Consider the following 17,940-nt stretch of genomic DNA (forward strand, 5'->3'; position numbering starts at 1 on the left):
GTTACCAAGACAAACTACAAAGATAATGAAAATAAAAAGAAAGCAAGCATGAAATATCCTGCTGCCAGTTTCAGTATGTGCTTCAGAAATACTAAGTGGTGTGTGTGTGTGTGTGTGTGTGTGTGTATGAGGGAGAGAGAGTACATATAGGAGTACAACATACTTTCAACTTTTATTAAGTGGTATTCAAATGTTTAGGCACATAGTATGCGTGTAAGAAAAAAAAAACGAACGACTTGTCAAACAACTCTGTAGAGAAGTGGCCAGATTTTTATATTAGGCCCCAACAAATCCAACTTAAAGCTACAACTCCACTTCAAAATTTGGCTAAATGATGTCACGTGACAAACTGTCCTTTAGTTTTAAACAGAAACATTATAAAACATGTGTTTATTTGAACAGCAGGGCCTGTGCAAATTGATCTGCTGCAGTCAGGGGGAGCAAAGGGTTCTGGGATTAACTTTAGTCAAAAAGGAGCAACCACTCCAGGGCATCAGGTTCAATTACCACTTAGACGGTCAAGGTTTGAATGGCCATCTGACCCACCCACCCCAGAACGTAAGCTCTGTGAGAACAGGACCCTTTGTGCTAGGAGAGAGTCTGGTGCAGAGCAAGTAGTTGATAGTATTTATCGAATTGACTTCTCAAATCTGTGTCTCCTGCATCAGCCAGTTTAAACCACTTCAGACCTAACCACCCTGCATGTTCCTCTCACACTTCAAACTGAAACCAAAATGCAGTTTTCTTTCCCCACATTCCTTAGATGTGCACTGCTGTCACATGGTAACCAAGTCCAGATAAGTCAGCCTCTTAGGTATCTCCAGAGACCTCTTCCTCTCCAGCTGTATCACTTTTGAATTAGTTTAGGCGATGGCTAACTTTTTTTTTGGGGGGGGGAATTGTCGCCAGTCTTATTCTATTCTTCAAAAATCCTTGGAAACTGTTTTTTGTTTTTTTCTGAAACCTCATACCCCTTTAATAGCTAATCCCAAACGGCTTGCAAGAAAAATTCTAAATTCCTGAGCACCTACCAGGCCTTTCATCGTGCCTACGCCTCCAGCTTGACCCATCTCCCAGTCCCCAAGCTTTAGTCATTCAAAACTACAATTCCCAGAACATTCCAGGTGCTCTCACATCTCTGGAAACGTGATGAGCACTCCTTATTCGCAATTATCCTCGCTCTTGGCAGATTCCTATTCATCCTTCAAAACTCAGCTCCTTTTGAACCTCTGATGGTCACCCTCCGTGACTGTTGGGGGTTTCCTCTCTGGCACACCTTCACTGAGCCTGTACCAGGCCGCTGAGCACTTTGGAGGCGGGGACTGTCTTCATTTTAGTCTCAGCAAAGCAGCAGCAGAACCTCCTCATTGTTCCTGATGAGTGAATGGAGGCATAAACGCTAGAGAGAGAACCTCACTCCAGGGGAACGCCCTCACGTTACAGATGGGAAACTGAGGCCCGGGGAAGTGCCGTGACCTGACAAAATCCCACAAGAGGGGAAGGATCTGGGCCTCCAGGCTTTTGGCCATTGATTTTTTTTTTCTTCTTCACTATTAGCAAGCCAGTTACAGTTAGAGACCTATTTATTGCTACATCGAACTCCAGTCTCTGCTTTATTTAAACCCTCACAGCAGCTAATAAGCGTCCCTCATTGTGATAAGGTTAAATTTTTTTTTTTTTTTTTTTTTTTTTTTTTACTCCGTTGCCTGGTATGTTTCCTGAGGAGCCAACATCCTCTTTTTGCTTCCAGTTGTGACTGGGAGTTACAGGATCCTCTCCATCTTTCACCACCAACCCCTCACAGGAAGAGGGACCTCTGTCAGGAAGCGACTCCCATTCCTGCTGGGTGACAGTTTGTCTCCGGAAACCGTGGCGCCCTCAGTACAGCCAGATCTCCAGTGGCTTAGGGTTGGTAAGGGCTCTTCAACAGATGTGAATAAAACTCCGGGCAACGCCCTTGAACTCTACCTTGCAACTCTTCAGGATGTTTGGAGGCGATGCTGCCTCACCTCTTATGCCTATCGGGACAAATATCGGGGCTGCTGAGGTCGCGTAGGGGCCAGATGCGCGGACTCGCTCCGTGACCGAGCCACTTTGCCTTTCGGTTGAAAAGCGGGGTTTGGCCACCAGAGTTGGGAGACGCCAAGAGGAGGAAGGCGGGGCACCCGGGGCTGACTGAGACGCGCGCGCGGGTCGCGTGCTCCCGGCGGTCGGGGCGGGGCCTCCAGCCACGCCCTCCCTCCGCCTTCTGATTGGTCCTTTCGAAACAGGCGGCGAACCGCTGCGAGCCCGGAGGCTTAGGCGGAGGCGGCGGCGGTTGGTCAGGGGCGTGCCGGCTCCGCACAGATTGAATTGAGATGTCACCCCGCAGGAAGAAGTGACCATCCCGCGCCAGGGCGAGTGAGTACTTCCCCGTTTGCCTTCTTTTTAACTCGCGAGCCTTCCCTCGCCTTCTAGGGGCTGCTGCCCCTCAGGTGCCGGTCGGGGGACCCCCACCCCCACCCCCCTTCTCGCGCTCAGCGGAGTCCAAGCGGTGGTTTGTTTGGGGCTGCGGGATCCAAGAAGTTCTGCGATTGGCCCGCCGCAGAGTTCGCGTCGTCTGATTGGTCCTTGGGGCTGTCAAGGTGAAGTTTTGCCTGCCCTCTCCTGCCCACCCTTGTGTGTGGCGTGAGGGGCAACAGGTGTGCAGGGGCGGGGGGACGGCAGGTGCAGACACAGTAGGTGGGGAAAGAGGTATCCGCCTTTACCGCTCTGCTTTGGAATCTAGAGAGGGATCAGAGCCTGCAGTTTAGTTGAGGGTCTCCGGGGGCACCCTTATCCCCAAGCGCGTAGCACAGATAAGGGTCACTTGATTCCTCAACACCACCCTTTGGAAGAATGAATGAAGTTACTGACCTTGGGGAGAGAATGACACAGACCTTCCTTTTTGCCTGCTGGCAGAGTTGACAGCTTCTTCCCTGCTTGTTCTCTCTGGTCCGGGCAGGGCTCTGCTTTCCCACCTGCAGCCCTCAGCTTGGAGGGCTGCCTTGCGGGAGGATTGCAGAAGAAAGGGAAGGCTTGTAGATTGCTCTGGAAATCCAGGGAGAACTTGGAAAGCTTGCTTCCTCATGGAGTCACTGCTGGTTCCTAAGTAATCTTTTCAAACCCAGGGATTGAATTTTATGGATTTAAGAGTGCTTTACGGGACGCACGGTGGAGTTGCTGATCCAGTCTTTAAGTGAAGAGATGGGGGTGTTTTTTTTTGCAGGCCCAGTCCAAGTCACGCTTTGGGTTTTGTTTTGCTCGGATGAAGCGCGCGAACAACTACTTTCTCAGAAGATAAGCAGTTAGTGAACTGCTGTTTGATCACCTCTCTTGGCGCTTAAATTGTTAAGAATTGGAATTCTCACCACCTCAGATTTTCTTTGGGAGGAGATTGGAATGGATTTGAATGAAAAAGTGGAAACCGATGAGAATTTTCTCGCGTAGATTCTGATACAAGTTGTCTGACTCATCTGTTTCAAAAGCTCGTTAAAAGCCAACCGACTTTGGATAGTAGATGCCTCTGCTATTTTGACATTACTGAATTAAAAGTAATATTTCTCGGGGCGCCTGGGTGGCGCAGTCGGTTAAGCGTCCGAGTTCAGCCAGGTCAAGATCTCGCGGTCCGTGAGTTCGAGCCCCGCGTCGGGCTCTGGGCTGATGGCTCAGAGCCTGGAGCCTGTTTCCGATTCTGTGTCTCCCTCTCTCTCTGCCCCTCCCCCGTTCATGCTCTGTCTCTCTCTGTCCCAAAAATAAATAAACGTTGAAAAAAAAATTTAAAAAAAAAGCAATATTTCTTTTCAGCATAGCAGAGTTGCTAAACATTCAGGCTCGAAATCAGGTTTTACCATGTGTGTGACCTTAGGCAAGTTGTTTAATCTTTCTAAGGCTAAATAAATTTCCTAATCTGTGAAAGAAGGTTAATATTAGTTCCCTACCTTATTGATGGAAAGGTTGCTATGAGGATTAAATGAAATAATCCATGTACATGGTTTAGTACAGTGCCCGGCACACAGCTATTATTATTTCTGTGCTGTTTAATTTGTATTGAAAGTTTCAAGCTACACCCAAAGGGCTGAGAGAGCAGAAGGTAAAAGCAGTGCCAGAGGCAGCGATGAGTTCTCATTCATTGATTAATTTAATGCCTGTAAAGCATTAAAAATAGTATCTGGCACATACTAAATACTGTTACTATTTATCAGACTCATTATTACCTAGGATGTGCAGGTATGTGTTTTAGGTGCTTAACTTACATTATTGTTAAACCTGTAAGTAATCCTCCCTGTAATAGATGAGGAAACTGAAGCTCAGAGAAAGCAAATAGCCTACTAAGTCCTCCTGGAATTCAGTCCACGCTTTTCTTTGTGTCACACCACCCTTCATTTATATTCCAGCACTATATAACTTCTCTGCACAGAGTTGTTTGTGTGGCCCAGGTTCATTTCTGCCATGGGCATAGGTTTATTTTGAACACTTCTTTAATTAAAAAAAAATAATGAAATAATTTGTGATGGTAGATCAAAGTGTGTGATAAGAGAATAAAGTCAGTAACAAATGTGGTATTACTAAAACACTAAATGAGTCCAGTGGTGTTTGGAGAATTTGCCAATTTAGAAATAATGTTTCCCAGTTTGTATTTTTCCATTTAGCTTTTGTGTATTCACTATATTTTTACTATGCAGCACTCCTCTATTGTTCCCCCCCCCCCCCCCCCCCCCCCCCGTAAATCTCAAGTTTGGAGATAAGAGAAGAAAGTTCAGTTATTTCAATAATATTTCCAAGCCTACTGTTGATGAGGAAAGTAAGGGATTAAGGTTAATATGTATTGTTAGATTTTACTTTCTTACAGTAACATGTCTGTGTATGTCTGCGTGATTGTGTGCATGTGTTTTGCTTTCTTGTTACCTATTGCTTTCTGTACTTTGATATCAGATACACCTGTACATACCTAATAAACCATGTGATATACATGGAATTTGAGAGAGTAGGAAGCTTGAGTCTGTCAGTAAGTTTGTCCCACTGCCAGTTTCCCCATTTTTAATTGAAATTTAACTGCCACAGAGAAATGCCTCAGAAGCCATGCTTACAAGATAAGGCAGTAATTACAATTGTATTTCTTCAGTGTTTCTCATTCTAAAAAGTTTTCTCATGCTATTACTTTGCTACAGAGTAGTTTGTTTTAACAGAGTTACCACGTATTTTATAAATCACTAATTTCCAAAGAACTAGAATGTAATAAAATGTAGCGAATGCACTAAATGTTAATTTCATCTTTGATGTTGAAAGCTTTCAGGAATTTATAGTACAAAGACCATCAGTCATGTGATAGATATTGCCGAAGTGCTGACTAATAGAGACTTCTGCCTACTATCACACGCCATATATTTTTCTGTAACAGTATAATATTAGCTATGGTGAAGAACTCCTTTTACATAGAGTTTTAAACATAATGACATTTTTTCTTGATGGATGACTTGTTACTATTTTTTATTCTAAAAATAAAATTGGCTGTTGAAAAACTTGTTTGTGCAGGAGTTTTTCTTTTTCACACCTTCCCTCCCCCAATTTAGAAAACATTGTGATCCTAATAACATACATACTGCTCTGCAGATTGCTTTTGGTCACATAATGTATAATAGACATCTTTTCATAGCAGTAGATATAGCTCTTCCTTTTTCAAGTGGCTGAATAATGTACTGCAACTTATTCGAGCACCTTCCTGTTAATAGATGCTTTATGATGTTTTTACATTTCTTTATATTAGTGTTTGTGTATGTGTATGTTTTCCATAGAGTCTTTTAGTTTATCATATATAAAGGCTAACTGATTGTAAGTTGTTTAAAAATTTTTATGATAAATGAATAGTTCTATCAAACATAAAATTAAGTTATTCAGGTGGAATCTCTATGAAACATTGCAAGAGAAAAATTTCAAATAGAAAAGCAAAGACCTTGAACAGTCTTTATAATTTTGCAACAAATGAACAGTCTTTATAATTTTGCAAATAACGTGATTTTTTATGAAGCTCTAAGAATCTTATTTCTTTCTTTTGAGTCTTCATCTGTTTTGGGAGCTGCTTTTTCCTTAAATGCACGTACCACAGATTTACTTCATTATTGTTTCATGTTCCCTTTAGTGATAAATGCAACATTTATTGTATTTAGGAGTAAGTCTGGTACTAATTTTAGCACTAATTTCTATATTGTAGTAGAAGAAATGGAGAATGTTACCCACCCACCCCCCAAGATTCTTATTTTATAAAGTATAGAGTAAAATAGAAGCATGTATTGATTGCTGTGTACCCTAAAGTGGGGAGGGAGTTCATGAGGTTTTTTTTGTGTTTTTTTTTTCTTTTTTCTTAGAGGAATTGAATCTCAAAATTGGTAGGAGGGAGTCTTGAGGAAAGGAGGAGAAAGATTGTTGCATGTAGATAGATCATCATGTCAAAGTCCCAGAGATGAGAGAGCATGCTCAAAGGGCCTGAAAGAAGTTCAGTATAGCTGGAGTGTGAGGATCAAGAGAAGAGGCTAGCAGGAACCTATAAAGCTTTGTTAGCTTTGTTGGGGAGTTGGGGCTTTATCCTGAAGGCATTGGAGGGTCATTAAGGGTTTTAAGCAGGGGAGTAGTAAGATGTCCTCAGATGAGTGTTTGTGAAGGATCGGTCTGGCTGTAGTACGTGAAGAGCAGGTTGGAGACTTGCAAGGCTGGAGAAAAGGTGACTGATTGGAAGCTGTTTCAGTAAAACTAGAGAGAGGTGATGGTGGCTTGAACTAGAGGGGTGGCCATAGATCTTGAAGAGAAAACTTAGAGGTACAAGCAATAAGATATGGTCACAGATTGTTTTGACTGAGGGATTCAAGGAGGCGGTGGAGGCGTGGGAGAGGAAGGAATCATGGATGACCTGTTTAACTTGGCGAATGTTGGTGCTGTTCCTTGTAGTAAACACAGGAAGCTTTTGTAAATGTTTAAATGAGTGAGTAAATGAATAAATGATCTCAGTTACACAGAGGCAGGGCCCTTTGGTGGTGATGATGATGGTGATGATGATGATGGTAGACAATGCATAGCACAATGGGTTGGTTTCACCTATAAATTTTGCATGTTTTTTTGTTTGGTTGGTTTTGTTTATATTTTAGCATACTATTTACAACTGGTGCCATTTTCCTCATTGCTTCAAACATGATGGGCTCGCTATATCTTCTAAGCATGTTCTGGATGTGTATCACTTTCTTCAGGCCAAATGTCTTGACCCTCTGGGTGCAGTTTCCATTCTCCACTTAAGATGTGTATTACTTTCCTATTACTACTAGAACACATTACCACAAACTTAGTGGTTTAAAACAACACAAATGTATGATCTTATGATTTGAGAGGTCACAAATCAGAAATGAGCTAAAAAAAGAAAAAAAGATATTGTCAGGGCTTCCTTCTTTCTGGAGGCTCCAGGGGAAAGTCCATTTCTTTCCCTTTTCCAGCTTTGAGAGGATGCCTGTATTCCCTGACTCCTTCCTCCATCGTCACAGCCCTCAGCGGCACAACCCAAATCTGTCTCCCTCTCTGCCTCTTTTCTATCATGATATCTCCTTTTTTCTCTCTGCTTCTCACTTTGCCTTCTCTGACTTTTCTGCATCCTTTTTAAAAATAAAATGTATTTCTTTTTATTGAGGCACAGTTGACACATCATGTTATATTAGTTTCAGATGTACAGTATACGTGATTTGATATCTGTATATCTTGTAAAATGGTCACCACAGTAAATCTAGCTAGCATCCATCCCCATACATGGTTATAATTGTTTTTCTTGTGATGAGGACCTTTAAGTTTACTTTCTTACCAGCTTCCAAATATGCAATAAAATATTAACTATAGTCAGTCACCATGCTATAATTATATCCCCATGACTTACTTATTTTATAACTGTAGGTTGTATCCTTTGACCCCCTTTACTCATTTTGCCCACCCCCTACTCCTCCCTCTGGCAATCACCCATCTGTTCTCTTTATCTGTAAGCTTGGTTTGTTTGTTTAGATTCCACCTATAAATGAGATCATACAGCATTTGTTTTTCTCTGACTTATTTCACTTAGCATAATGCTCTTCAGGTCCATTTATGTTGTCACAAATGGCAAGATTTCATTCTTTTTTTTATGGCTGAATAATATTCCATTGTATTTGTGTACTACATCTTTATCCATTCATCCATCAGTTGACACTTACATTGTTTATGTATCTTGGCTATTGTAAACAATGCTGTAGTGAACATGGAGGTGCATATATCTTTTTTGAATCACTGCTTTCATTTTCTTTGATTAAATACCCAGAAATGGAATTGTTGGATCATGTGGTAGTTTCATTTTCATTTTCATTTTTTTTTTTTTTTTTTTTTTTTTTTTAGGAAATTCCATACTGTTTTTCATAGTGGCTATATCAATTTACATTCCCACCAACAGTGCATGAGTTTTCCTTTTCTCCACATTCTCACCAACACTTGTTATTTCTCATCTTTTTGATGATAGCCATTCTGACAGGTGTGAGATGATATCTCATTGTAGTTTTGATTTGCATTTCCCTAATGATTAGTGATGTTGTCTTTTCATGATGTCTTGCTGCCTGCCCATCTGTATGTCTTCTTTGGAAAATGTCTGTAAAGGTAAGGTCCTCTGACCATTATTTAATCAGATTTTTCTTTTTCTTTTTCTTTTCCTTTTTTTTTTTTTTTTTTTTTTTGCTATTGAGTTGAATTGGATATTAAGCCCTTATCAGATATGTGATTTGCAAATACTTTCTCCCATTCCATAGGTTGCCTTTTCATTTTGTTGTTGGTTTTCTTGTTGTGTGTCAGCTTTTTAGTTTGATGTAGTCCCACTTGCTTATTTTTGCTTTTGTTGCCTTTGCCTTGGGAGTAAGATACAAAAAATCATCTCCAAGACTGATGTCAAGGATCTTACTGCCAATGTTTTCTTCTAGGAGTTTTATGGTTTTAGGTCTTACATTCAAATTCAAGCCTTTAATCCATTTGAGTTAATTTTTGTGAATGGTGTAAGATAGTGGTCCAGTTTCATTTTTTTGCATGTGGTTGTCCAGTTTTCCCAACATCATTAAAAAAAATTTTTTTTAATGTTTATTTATTTTTGAGGGACAGACAGAGAAAGTGCGAGTGGGGGGAGGGGCAGAGAGAGATGGAGACACAGAATCTGAAGCAGGCTCCAGGCTCCAGGCTCCAAGCTGTCAGCACAGAGCCTGACTGGGCTTGAACTCACAAACCATGAGATCAGACCTGAGCCGAAGTTGAATGCTTAACTGACTGAGCCACGCAGGTGCCCCTGCCCAACATCATTTATTAAAGAGACTGTTCATTCCCTATAACATATTTTAGGCTCCTTTGTTAAAAATTGACCACAAACATGGGTTTATTTTTGGGTTCTCTAATCTGTTCTATCGATCTGTATGTCTGTTTTCATGCCAGTACCATACTGTTTTTGTTGTTGTTGTTATTGAAGTGTAATGTAACACACATTGTTACTTTAGCTTCAAGTGTACAACATAGTGATTCCACAAATCTATCCATTATTCTGTACTTATCGCAAGTGTAGCTACCCATACTGTTTTGATTATTGCAGCTTTGTAATATAGTTTTGAAAACAGGGAGAGTGATGTCTCTAGCTTTGTTTTTCTTTCTTAAGATTGCTTTAGTTATTTGGAGCCTTTTGTGGTTACATACAAATTTTAGGATTGTTTGTTCTGTTTCTGTGAAAAATGCCATTCGAATCTTGGAAGGGATTGCAATGAATCTGTAGATTGCTTTGGGTAATATGGACCTTTTAAAAACATTAATTCTTCTAGTTTAAGAGCATGAAATATCTTTTCATATATTCGTGTCTTTAATTTCTTTCATCAATGTTTTACAATTTTCAGTTTGTACACATCTTTTACCTCCTTGGTTAAATTTATTCCCAGGTATTTTATTCTTTATGATGCCACTGTAAATGGGATTATTTACTTAATTTCTCTTGCTGATAATTTATTATTAGTGTATAGAAACAATAGATTTTTCTTAAAAGTTTATTTGTTTTGAGAGAGAGAGAGAGAGAGAGAGAGAGAGAGAGAGAGAGAGAGAGAGAACATGAGCAGGGGAGGGACAGAGAGAAGGAGAGAGAGAATCCCAGGCAGGCTCTGCGCCATCAATTCAGAGCCTGACATGGAGCAAAACAACAGATTTTTATGTATTGATTCTTGTCTAAATGTTGAATTCATTTATTAGTTCTAAGAATTTTTTGGTGATCTTTACAGTGTTTTATATGTAATATCATGTAATGTACAAATAGTGACAGTTTTATTTCTTTCTAGTTTAGATATTTTTATTTTTTCTTGCCTAATTGGTTTGGCTATGACTGCCAAATACTATGTTGCATAAAAGTAGAGAGAGTAGGGATCCATGTCTTGTTTTTGATTTTAGAGGAAAGGCATGGGGCGCCTGGGTGGCGCAGTCGGTTAAGCGTCCGACTTCAGCCAGGTCACGATCTCGCGGTCCGTGAGTTCGAGCCCCGCGTCGGGCTCTGGGCTGATGGCTCAGAGCCTGGAGCCTGTTTCCGATTCTGTGTCTCCCTCTCTCTCTGCCCCTCCCCCATTCATGCTCTGTCTCTCTCTGTCCCAAAAATAAATAAACGTTGAAAAAAAAAAAAACGTTTAGAGGAAAGGCATTCAGTTTTTGACCATATGATGTTGGCTATGGGCTTGATATATATGACCTTTGATATGTAGTGTTCCCTTTATACCCAGTCTGTTGAGAGTTTGTCTTATAAATTGATGTTGAGTTTTGTTAGAATGCTATTTCTATATCTATTGAATGATTATATGATTTTTATTTTTTAGTTTGTTAACATGGTATATACCATGTTGATTGATTTGTGCATATTGAACCATCCTTGCATTCCTTGAATAAATCCCACTTGATCATGGTGTATGATCCTTTTAATGTATTGTTGAATTCAGTTTGCTAATATTTTGTTGAGGATTTTTGCATCTATGTTTATCGGTGATTTTGGCCTCTGCATCCTTCTTATAAAGAGTCTTGTGATTACATTGAACTCACCAAGATCATCTGTTATCCCAAAGTCTTTAATTTACTTAATCTGTAAAGCACATCTTGCTCACACACAGATTCTGGGGATTAGGATGTAGACATTTTGGGGAGTCATTATTCTGTCTACCACAAGTGGAGTTTATTTAAGATGTAATAAAAATGTACTGTCCACTGAGGCATACAAATTCCTGAGTAGCACATTGCTTCCAGAATCCTTGCCTCTTGGCACAGCTATTCTGTCCTTTTCACTTGGATACTCTGCCTATATGCCATTTTTAGTCGTTTTCTTTTTCTTAGTGATTCTAAGGCTTCTCACTTGACCTGCTGGTACCTTAACCAGTAACCACTGTACATATTTCACTTTGGACATGCTGGGTGAAAGGCAAAATCATTTATCAATTTAGGTTACATAATAAATGAAAATAATAAAGAATACCAAAAATGGTCTCCCAGTAGATACTTGTCTACTATGTAGCTGCTTCTAACCTACTGTCACATTTTGTTCTACAACAAAAGCAGTGTGGAGAAGGGAGACAACCCAGTTTTCCCCAGAGATTTTGAAATTTTTCCTACCAAAAATGTTTCCTAAACTTTAGGCTTGAATACTTTTTTCAATACTGTTTCCAACAGCAGTCCAGGAACTTATAGTTGGTGAAGCAATGTACAGAAATAATACAAAATGATATGAAGCAGTGTAAAGGACGTGATTGAGAAATGCTATGTGAATTCAAGAGTTAAAGATAAAATCAGAAGTAATTCAGACCAGTCAGGAAGGCTACTGGGAAGAGGTAATAAATTATAAGCCCAGTTAGCTGAGATGATCTTAGATGAGGGATCTTTTCAACTCTTCTTTCTCTATGTCCTTTGCTAACTCCTCTCATGTCTAAATGTTGGATTTTGTCAGGACTTGTTCTTAGGCCTTTATCACTGTTTTCTCCATTTCTTTCTTAGATGATCTCATTCTTTTCAGTGGCTTTACCTCCCAAGTATTTGCTGACAATTTCTACCTCCTTGAACTTTTTTCTTAGCTCTAGAATAGTATTTCCAACTGCTAGATCGACACGCCCACTTGGCTGTCTTTAAAGGCTTCTCAAATTAAACATGACCAAAGCACAGCACTTTTGACCTGTTAGTACTCTGTTCCCTGCTTTGATCTATTCAGACTCCCATTATCCTCATCTCCCACTAACTATTTGCTCAGTTGCTTAAGTCAGAAACCTGGGAGTCATTCTTAATAGTTCACTCTGTCCTTAACATCCCTCCTATCCACCTCTCCATTTCTAACCATTATCAAGTCTTGGTTCTAACTGAAGTGGATATCAAATCCATCCACTTCTCTTGAGTAGAGACACTATCCACATTCTAGTTCAGTCACCATCATTTGTCACCAAACTACTGCAGTACTGCAGTAGATTCCTAACCCTTCCTCTGCTAAGCACCTCTCCACCTCATTTCCTGTATGCTCCCATTTCCTATATGGTCTCACTGTTTCTACCCCTGTCTTTGTCTCCTTCTTTCATTGATTCCCCTGGTTCTTTTTCCCATCTCTACCCATTCGCCTTTCAGTTTCCTTCCCACTTAAACCCATTACTCTTAAACCCATTACTATTAATGGGTTTCTCTCTTAAACCCATTACTATTTCATTCCCATACTCCTCTCTCCCCCTCAGAGAGTTCTTTTGAAACTATGAGTTAGATCGTCTCTCCCTTGGTTAAAGCTCTTCCATGGTTTCTCACTGCTCCTAAAATGAAATCTAATTTCCTCAACATGGTCTTTGTAATGGGGCTGCTGCTTAATGTTTCAACCCCATCCTAAGCCACACATTCTCCATGCTTCAGCCATAACTGCTTCTTTCAGTTCTAGGTATGTGCCACATTCTCTCTTCAAAGTCTTTACAAAAATTATTCTCTATACTTAGAACTCTTCCTCTCTTTCTCTGGCTAAATCCTATCATTCTTCAAATTCATGTTTTCCGTCCAGCAAAACCATTTCTAATCATTCAATCTAAGTCTAAAGTAGCTGTTTCCTTCCCTGTTCTTTTCTTCAAAGCAGTTATCATGATTTAACACTGTGTATTCATTTGTGTGGTTGCTTTTTTTTTTTTTTTTTAACCTTCCCACTGGTGTATTCATTCCGTAAGGGCAGTCACACGTCTGTTACATTCATTACTGTGTCTCTTGCCTATGGTGCTAGTTCACTGCAGAGGAAGAGTAAATGCTTGTTGAATAAATGAATGAATATACACCACATGGAAAAGCATACAGCCTGAACCTCAGTATAGCCACAGAAACGAACGAAACTGAGGGAGAACAATGAGGAGATAGGCTGAATGGAGCAAAGGGCCTATGTTAGATAAATTCCTAAAGACTTTTATTCTAGCCAACAGAATTGTGAGTCATAAATTAATATGTGAGTATCCTCCCAATTATGACATGGGCATTTTATAGCTTTTACTTTCACTTATAACTATATTTATTTATGTTAGTAAAATAAGTTATCCATATTATGTTTAATGATTTCTGAGTGTTATTAGCCTTATCTCTTTTTAATTTGATGTTATGTTAAATAAACTATAATTATGTCTCATCACAGTATTAATTATACCAACTAATTTGTTAAGTGCTAGTTATCTGTCAGGTCCTTTATATGTATCATCTCACTTAATCTTTATAATAACCATATGAAGGAGGTGGTGGTATCTCATTTTACAGATGAGAACACTGAGAATCAGAGAAATTAAGAATCCCAAGGTCATATAGTTAATATGCTAGACCTGGAATTCAAACCAGATGTGTCTGCTATTTTTTACTACTATAGCTGGTGTCTCTATGGTGACTTGTTTTAGAACACATTAAAAAAGTGAAATATGTTTTGTATGACTATAACATTTCTATTTTCCCTAGTAGGCAATTAGAAAATATTTAACTCAAAATTTTAAAGCTAAGAAATTTTTTCCCCCTGAACAAATCAGAGAGGATATCTTTTACAACTATTTTTCTAAATGAAGCCTTGAAAAATGATGACATGGTTTTTGACATACAGAAAGGTGTACAGACTAGTATAACACCTGTGTTCTCACCACTTATCTTGAAATAAAATCTTACCAGTACAGTTGAAAGCCATTTCTCCTCAATCTCATCTTCCTCCCTCTCCTCAGCAGTAAACATTATCCCACTATCCCAACTTTGGAATTTATCATATCCGTGCAGCTTATGTATCTTGGCAATAATCTGGTGTCTGAGTATGATATGTGGTACGATGCAGTTAATATCATTATTTTTCTGAAAAAAACTTACCTTATTTCTTTGCTTTTTTGCCATTCTTTTTTAAATTGGCCCCCTGATTTGTACCAGGAATGAGTTTTGCCACTTTATGCTCTCCCGCCATATCTTGTAACATGAGTGAGGAATAAAAATGTACTCAGTTTCAGAGCCTACAGCTATGGGACAAAGGATCAGTTCAACAGGTTGGCATTTTTGCCAATCATGATCTGAAGCCAAATTGGTATGAAGAGGCTTACCATAAATGATCTTAAGGACATCATGACTGATCTTGTTTCTAAGATGAGTAAGTGGGTTAGGTACAAATCCTATTCAAGTTTCAGGTAGGTGAGTGCCTTCTGTGTTTTGTTTTCCCCAGATTTTAAGGGTTAAGTATAGTACTCTTCCCTTATGATCTCTGGATAAGCTCCTGGTCTTGTGAATGATTCCCAGCAGTGTTACAGTATAGTTTGGACTTGGTCACATGAGAGGTCTTTTTGCCCAAATCTAAGGGAATGGACTTCCTCAAGTTGGCAAAGAATAGAAATAGACTCCCCCCAAAAGGAAGAAAGACAAAAACAAAGCAAAACAAAGGCAATAATTTGCTAATTAAGATGCAGCTCCCCACCCAAAAAAAAGAAAAAAAAAAAAAGAAAAAAAAAAAAAAAAAAAAAAAAAGAAATGCTGCTGACTCAGCATAATTGGTTTATATGAGAAAAATAGAGACTGAGACTTTTAGGGAAAGAAAAGAGGAGAATAGGTAATCAAATGAGTGAGAAGCAAGAATCATAATTATGATGCAGACTGGGGTCGGGGCCAACTATAGAATAGATGCTACTCTTGGGATTAAAAGCCTGAGACACAAAAATGGTTTAGAAAGATAATAGTAAGTGACTAGAAAATATCTACAACTGGCTCTTAGTACCTGGGACATGGTGACTACTCATTAATTAACTGATGGTTTACTGATACAATCTCAGTTTATAAAAATTTCTCAATAAAAGTATATATTTGCATATGTGATAATTTTTCCTATGTGAAGATACATTATAGCTTATCTGAGTACGATTTTAGTAAAGAATCTCTTTTTAAAGGTAATTTAGATGGTCATATTTTGTCATCTTAAAAGTAGTTCTTTGCATTATACAAGAAGAATGTTTTGAAAATATATATACAAAAGACTCTTCTGCTAAAGTTCAAGTGACTGAAGGTTGTTCACAAATTCTTGATTTCTTTCATAAAACGAATTCTGTTGGATTTTTGCATAAAAAGTGCAACTACTAAACATTCTTGTGATAGCTTCTTTGTGAATGTGTCACTGTTCTTGATTTGCACACGCCTTATAATTTAGGCCTTCTTTTGTTTTGGGTTGGCAGTTCCAACTGTTAAAGCTCTTGTCTGATTATGTGGGACTCCTTATTTTAATGGGAGCAGCTTCTTTGCTGCATTTTTAAAAAATGGTCTCGGAAGCTTCTTACTGTGGATCTTTGTTGAGGACAAAGGATTATTTATGCTAAAGGAAAATGTATTCCCCACTGAATTAGCTCGTGGGAAGCATAACAAGCTTATTAGTAATGCTCAATTGTACTTTGGCCTTTTGCTATGGTAGAGAGAAGGAAAAAATGACATCAAAAAGGACATTCTGCTGTCCTTTGCCTTCCCGCAAAGAAAACGTGATGTAATATTAGACTTTTGTTAGATTTAGCTCAAGTTCAACTTTGGTACCAGCAGAAATACTCCTGAAAGAAAAGTGGTATGTTTGGCATAACTTAGAGGAGAAAATAACTTTCCTTGGAAATTGATAGCATTATAGCTTTATAAACCATTTTATGTTTTTTATTAGAATGTTTTAATGGTGGTTTACTTTTAATAAAAAATAGACTAGTATATTATTCTCGTATAAGCAATCAATATTCCTAAATTTTATATGTTATTGTCTATGTTATTGTGAGTGTTTTTAAACTCTTCACCTTTTTTCCTTTCTAAAAATACATTAAAGAATTTTATTAACCTAACTTAATTAATTAAATTGTAGTTTTTTCTTATACATTTCAAAAATAGTACTTTGGAGTTAAAATTGCTGTTTTTTGTTTCTGGTTTTTTTTTTTTTTTTTTTTTTTTTTTTTTTTTGTCTTTAGCACCTTATGTGTAAAATAGCTTATGAAGAATTATTATAGAAAGTCCCTGAGTATTGTTTCATAGTTAAAATTGCTGTCTTTCTTTATTACCTTGTTGTCTGGCAGAAGAAGCTAATGGTTAAGACTGTGACTTTATACAAAGTCCAGATCAACTTATACGATCTCTTTATCTTGACTTCGGTATCAGTTGTGATATTTATGTTTGCATTACAGTTTACATTAAGTTTACAGGGGAAATTTTTGGGAGACTTTTATATGTGCTAAGTTTTATTGTCAGTTTTATTTTACTCGCCAGATGCTTCAAGAATTACTTTGATATCAATGCCAGAAACTACATATTAAATGTGTTTCAGGTTTTCCTCTTTTAAATGAGGAATACTTTCATAAGTGAGAAGCTAGGGGTGATAATTGAATTCTCCTACAGTCAAACTATTTCAAATAGAAGAAAAAGTTTTAGGTTTTCAGTCAAATGGAAGATTAAAGCAGATTCCTTGTAATTTGGAGGTGGGGGAGTAGGAAAGCTACCACTATTTGCATATTAATGTTTTGTTCTATTTTCAGAAAAGCATTTTCATTTCAACATAGATGGCCATGCAACCTGCAATTCAAGTAAGTGTTTTTCTTGGAAAAATATGTATTTAAATTATGAGATTATAATAAATTTATGAGAATTAGTAAAATATTAAAATTATCACAAAATGTGTTTAAGGAACTAGTTTCTTAAGTATCAAATTTTAGTTACAGGAATTAATATATTTTAACTTTCTAGTTCTGAAAAGATTTTAATTTTAACTTTTTTACTAAATATTTGTAAGACTCAAAAGTTCCTTCGAATTTGTGGGTCCATCTTACTTATACTACCGAGGGAAGAGAATTGGAATATTTTGTAGTTTCCCTCTCCTTACAATTTATTATGTGCTTGTAATTAAAAGAGCTATCAATGAAAACAGTTATAAATTATTTATTTTATACAGTTGTCTCTGTGCCCTGTTATGACTGTAAATGACCAGGCATTAAAACTTAAAATTTAGTGTTTTTTTGTTTGCTTTTTGGTCAGGGGAGGCAAGATAAACAGACAAACCAGAATAATCTTAAATTTGAATGATGTCCAGAGTTGGTATTTGCTATATTGTTTCTATATTCTTTTAAATGTTTTCTTTTGATATAAATAGAACATGCTTGAATCGTAAAGATAAAAATCACTTTGAAATTCTACCTATAAAGATGCAAGCAGCTATTAATAAAATTTGCCCTGCAGAGTGAGAACTTTAAAATCAATCATTTCTCATTCTGGGTCTGCCACTCTTGGTTGTGAGATTCTGGCAACTTATTGTGCCTCTAAGAGTCTCTGCTTCCTTACCTCCAAGATAAAGATAATAGCACTTATGTTTCAGGGTCGTTGTGAGGAAATCAATGGAATCAATGAGAGAACATGAGC

The 17,940-nt window shown here is 38.1% G+C and overlaps 1 protein-coding gene across 3 annotated transcripts in view; it reads left to right on the top strand.

The window, feature by feature from the left end:
* The first annotated feature begins 2,262 nt into the window (after positions 1–2,262).
* The window catches only part of GAS2L3 (growth arrest specific 2 like 3), a 40,942-nt gene continuing 25,264 nt past the window's right edge, over positions 2,263–17,940 (top strand). Inside the window, exons 1-2 of one of the 3 annotated variants that reach the window (XM_003989163.4) lie at positions 2,263–2,400; positions 17,064–17,111. In XM_003989163.4, the coding sequence (XP_003989212.2) occupies positions 17,088–17,111 (24 nt within the window). In that variant the 5' untranslated portion in view covers positions 2,263–2,400; positions 17,064–17,087. Of the gene's footprint in view, positions 2,401–2,491; positions 2,625–15,521; positions 16,118–17,063; positions 17,112–17,940 lie in introns of those variants that run through there. The other 2 variants (XM_045062223.1, XM_019835389.3) reach the window with 2 other exon arrangements.

The sequence above is a fragment of the Felis catus genome, chromosome B4, assembly GCF_018350175.1.
Source record: "Felis catus isolate Fca126 chromosome B4, F.catus_Fca126_mat1.0, whole genome shotgun sequence".
Taxonomy (NCBI): Eukaryota; Metazoa; Chordata; class Mammalia; order Carnivora; family Felidae; genus Felis; species Felis catus.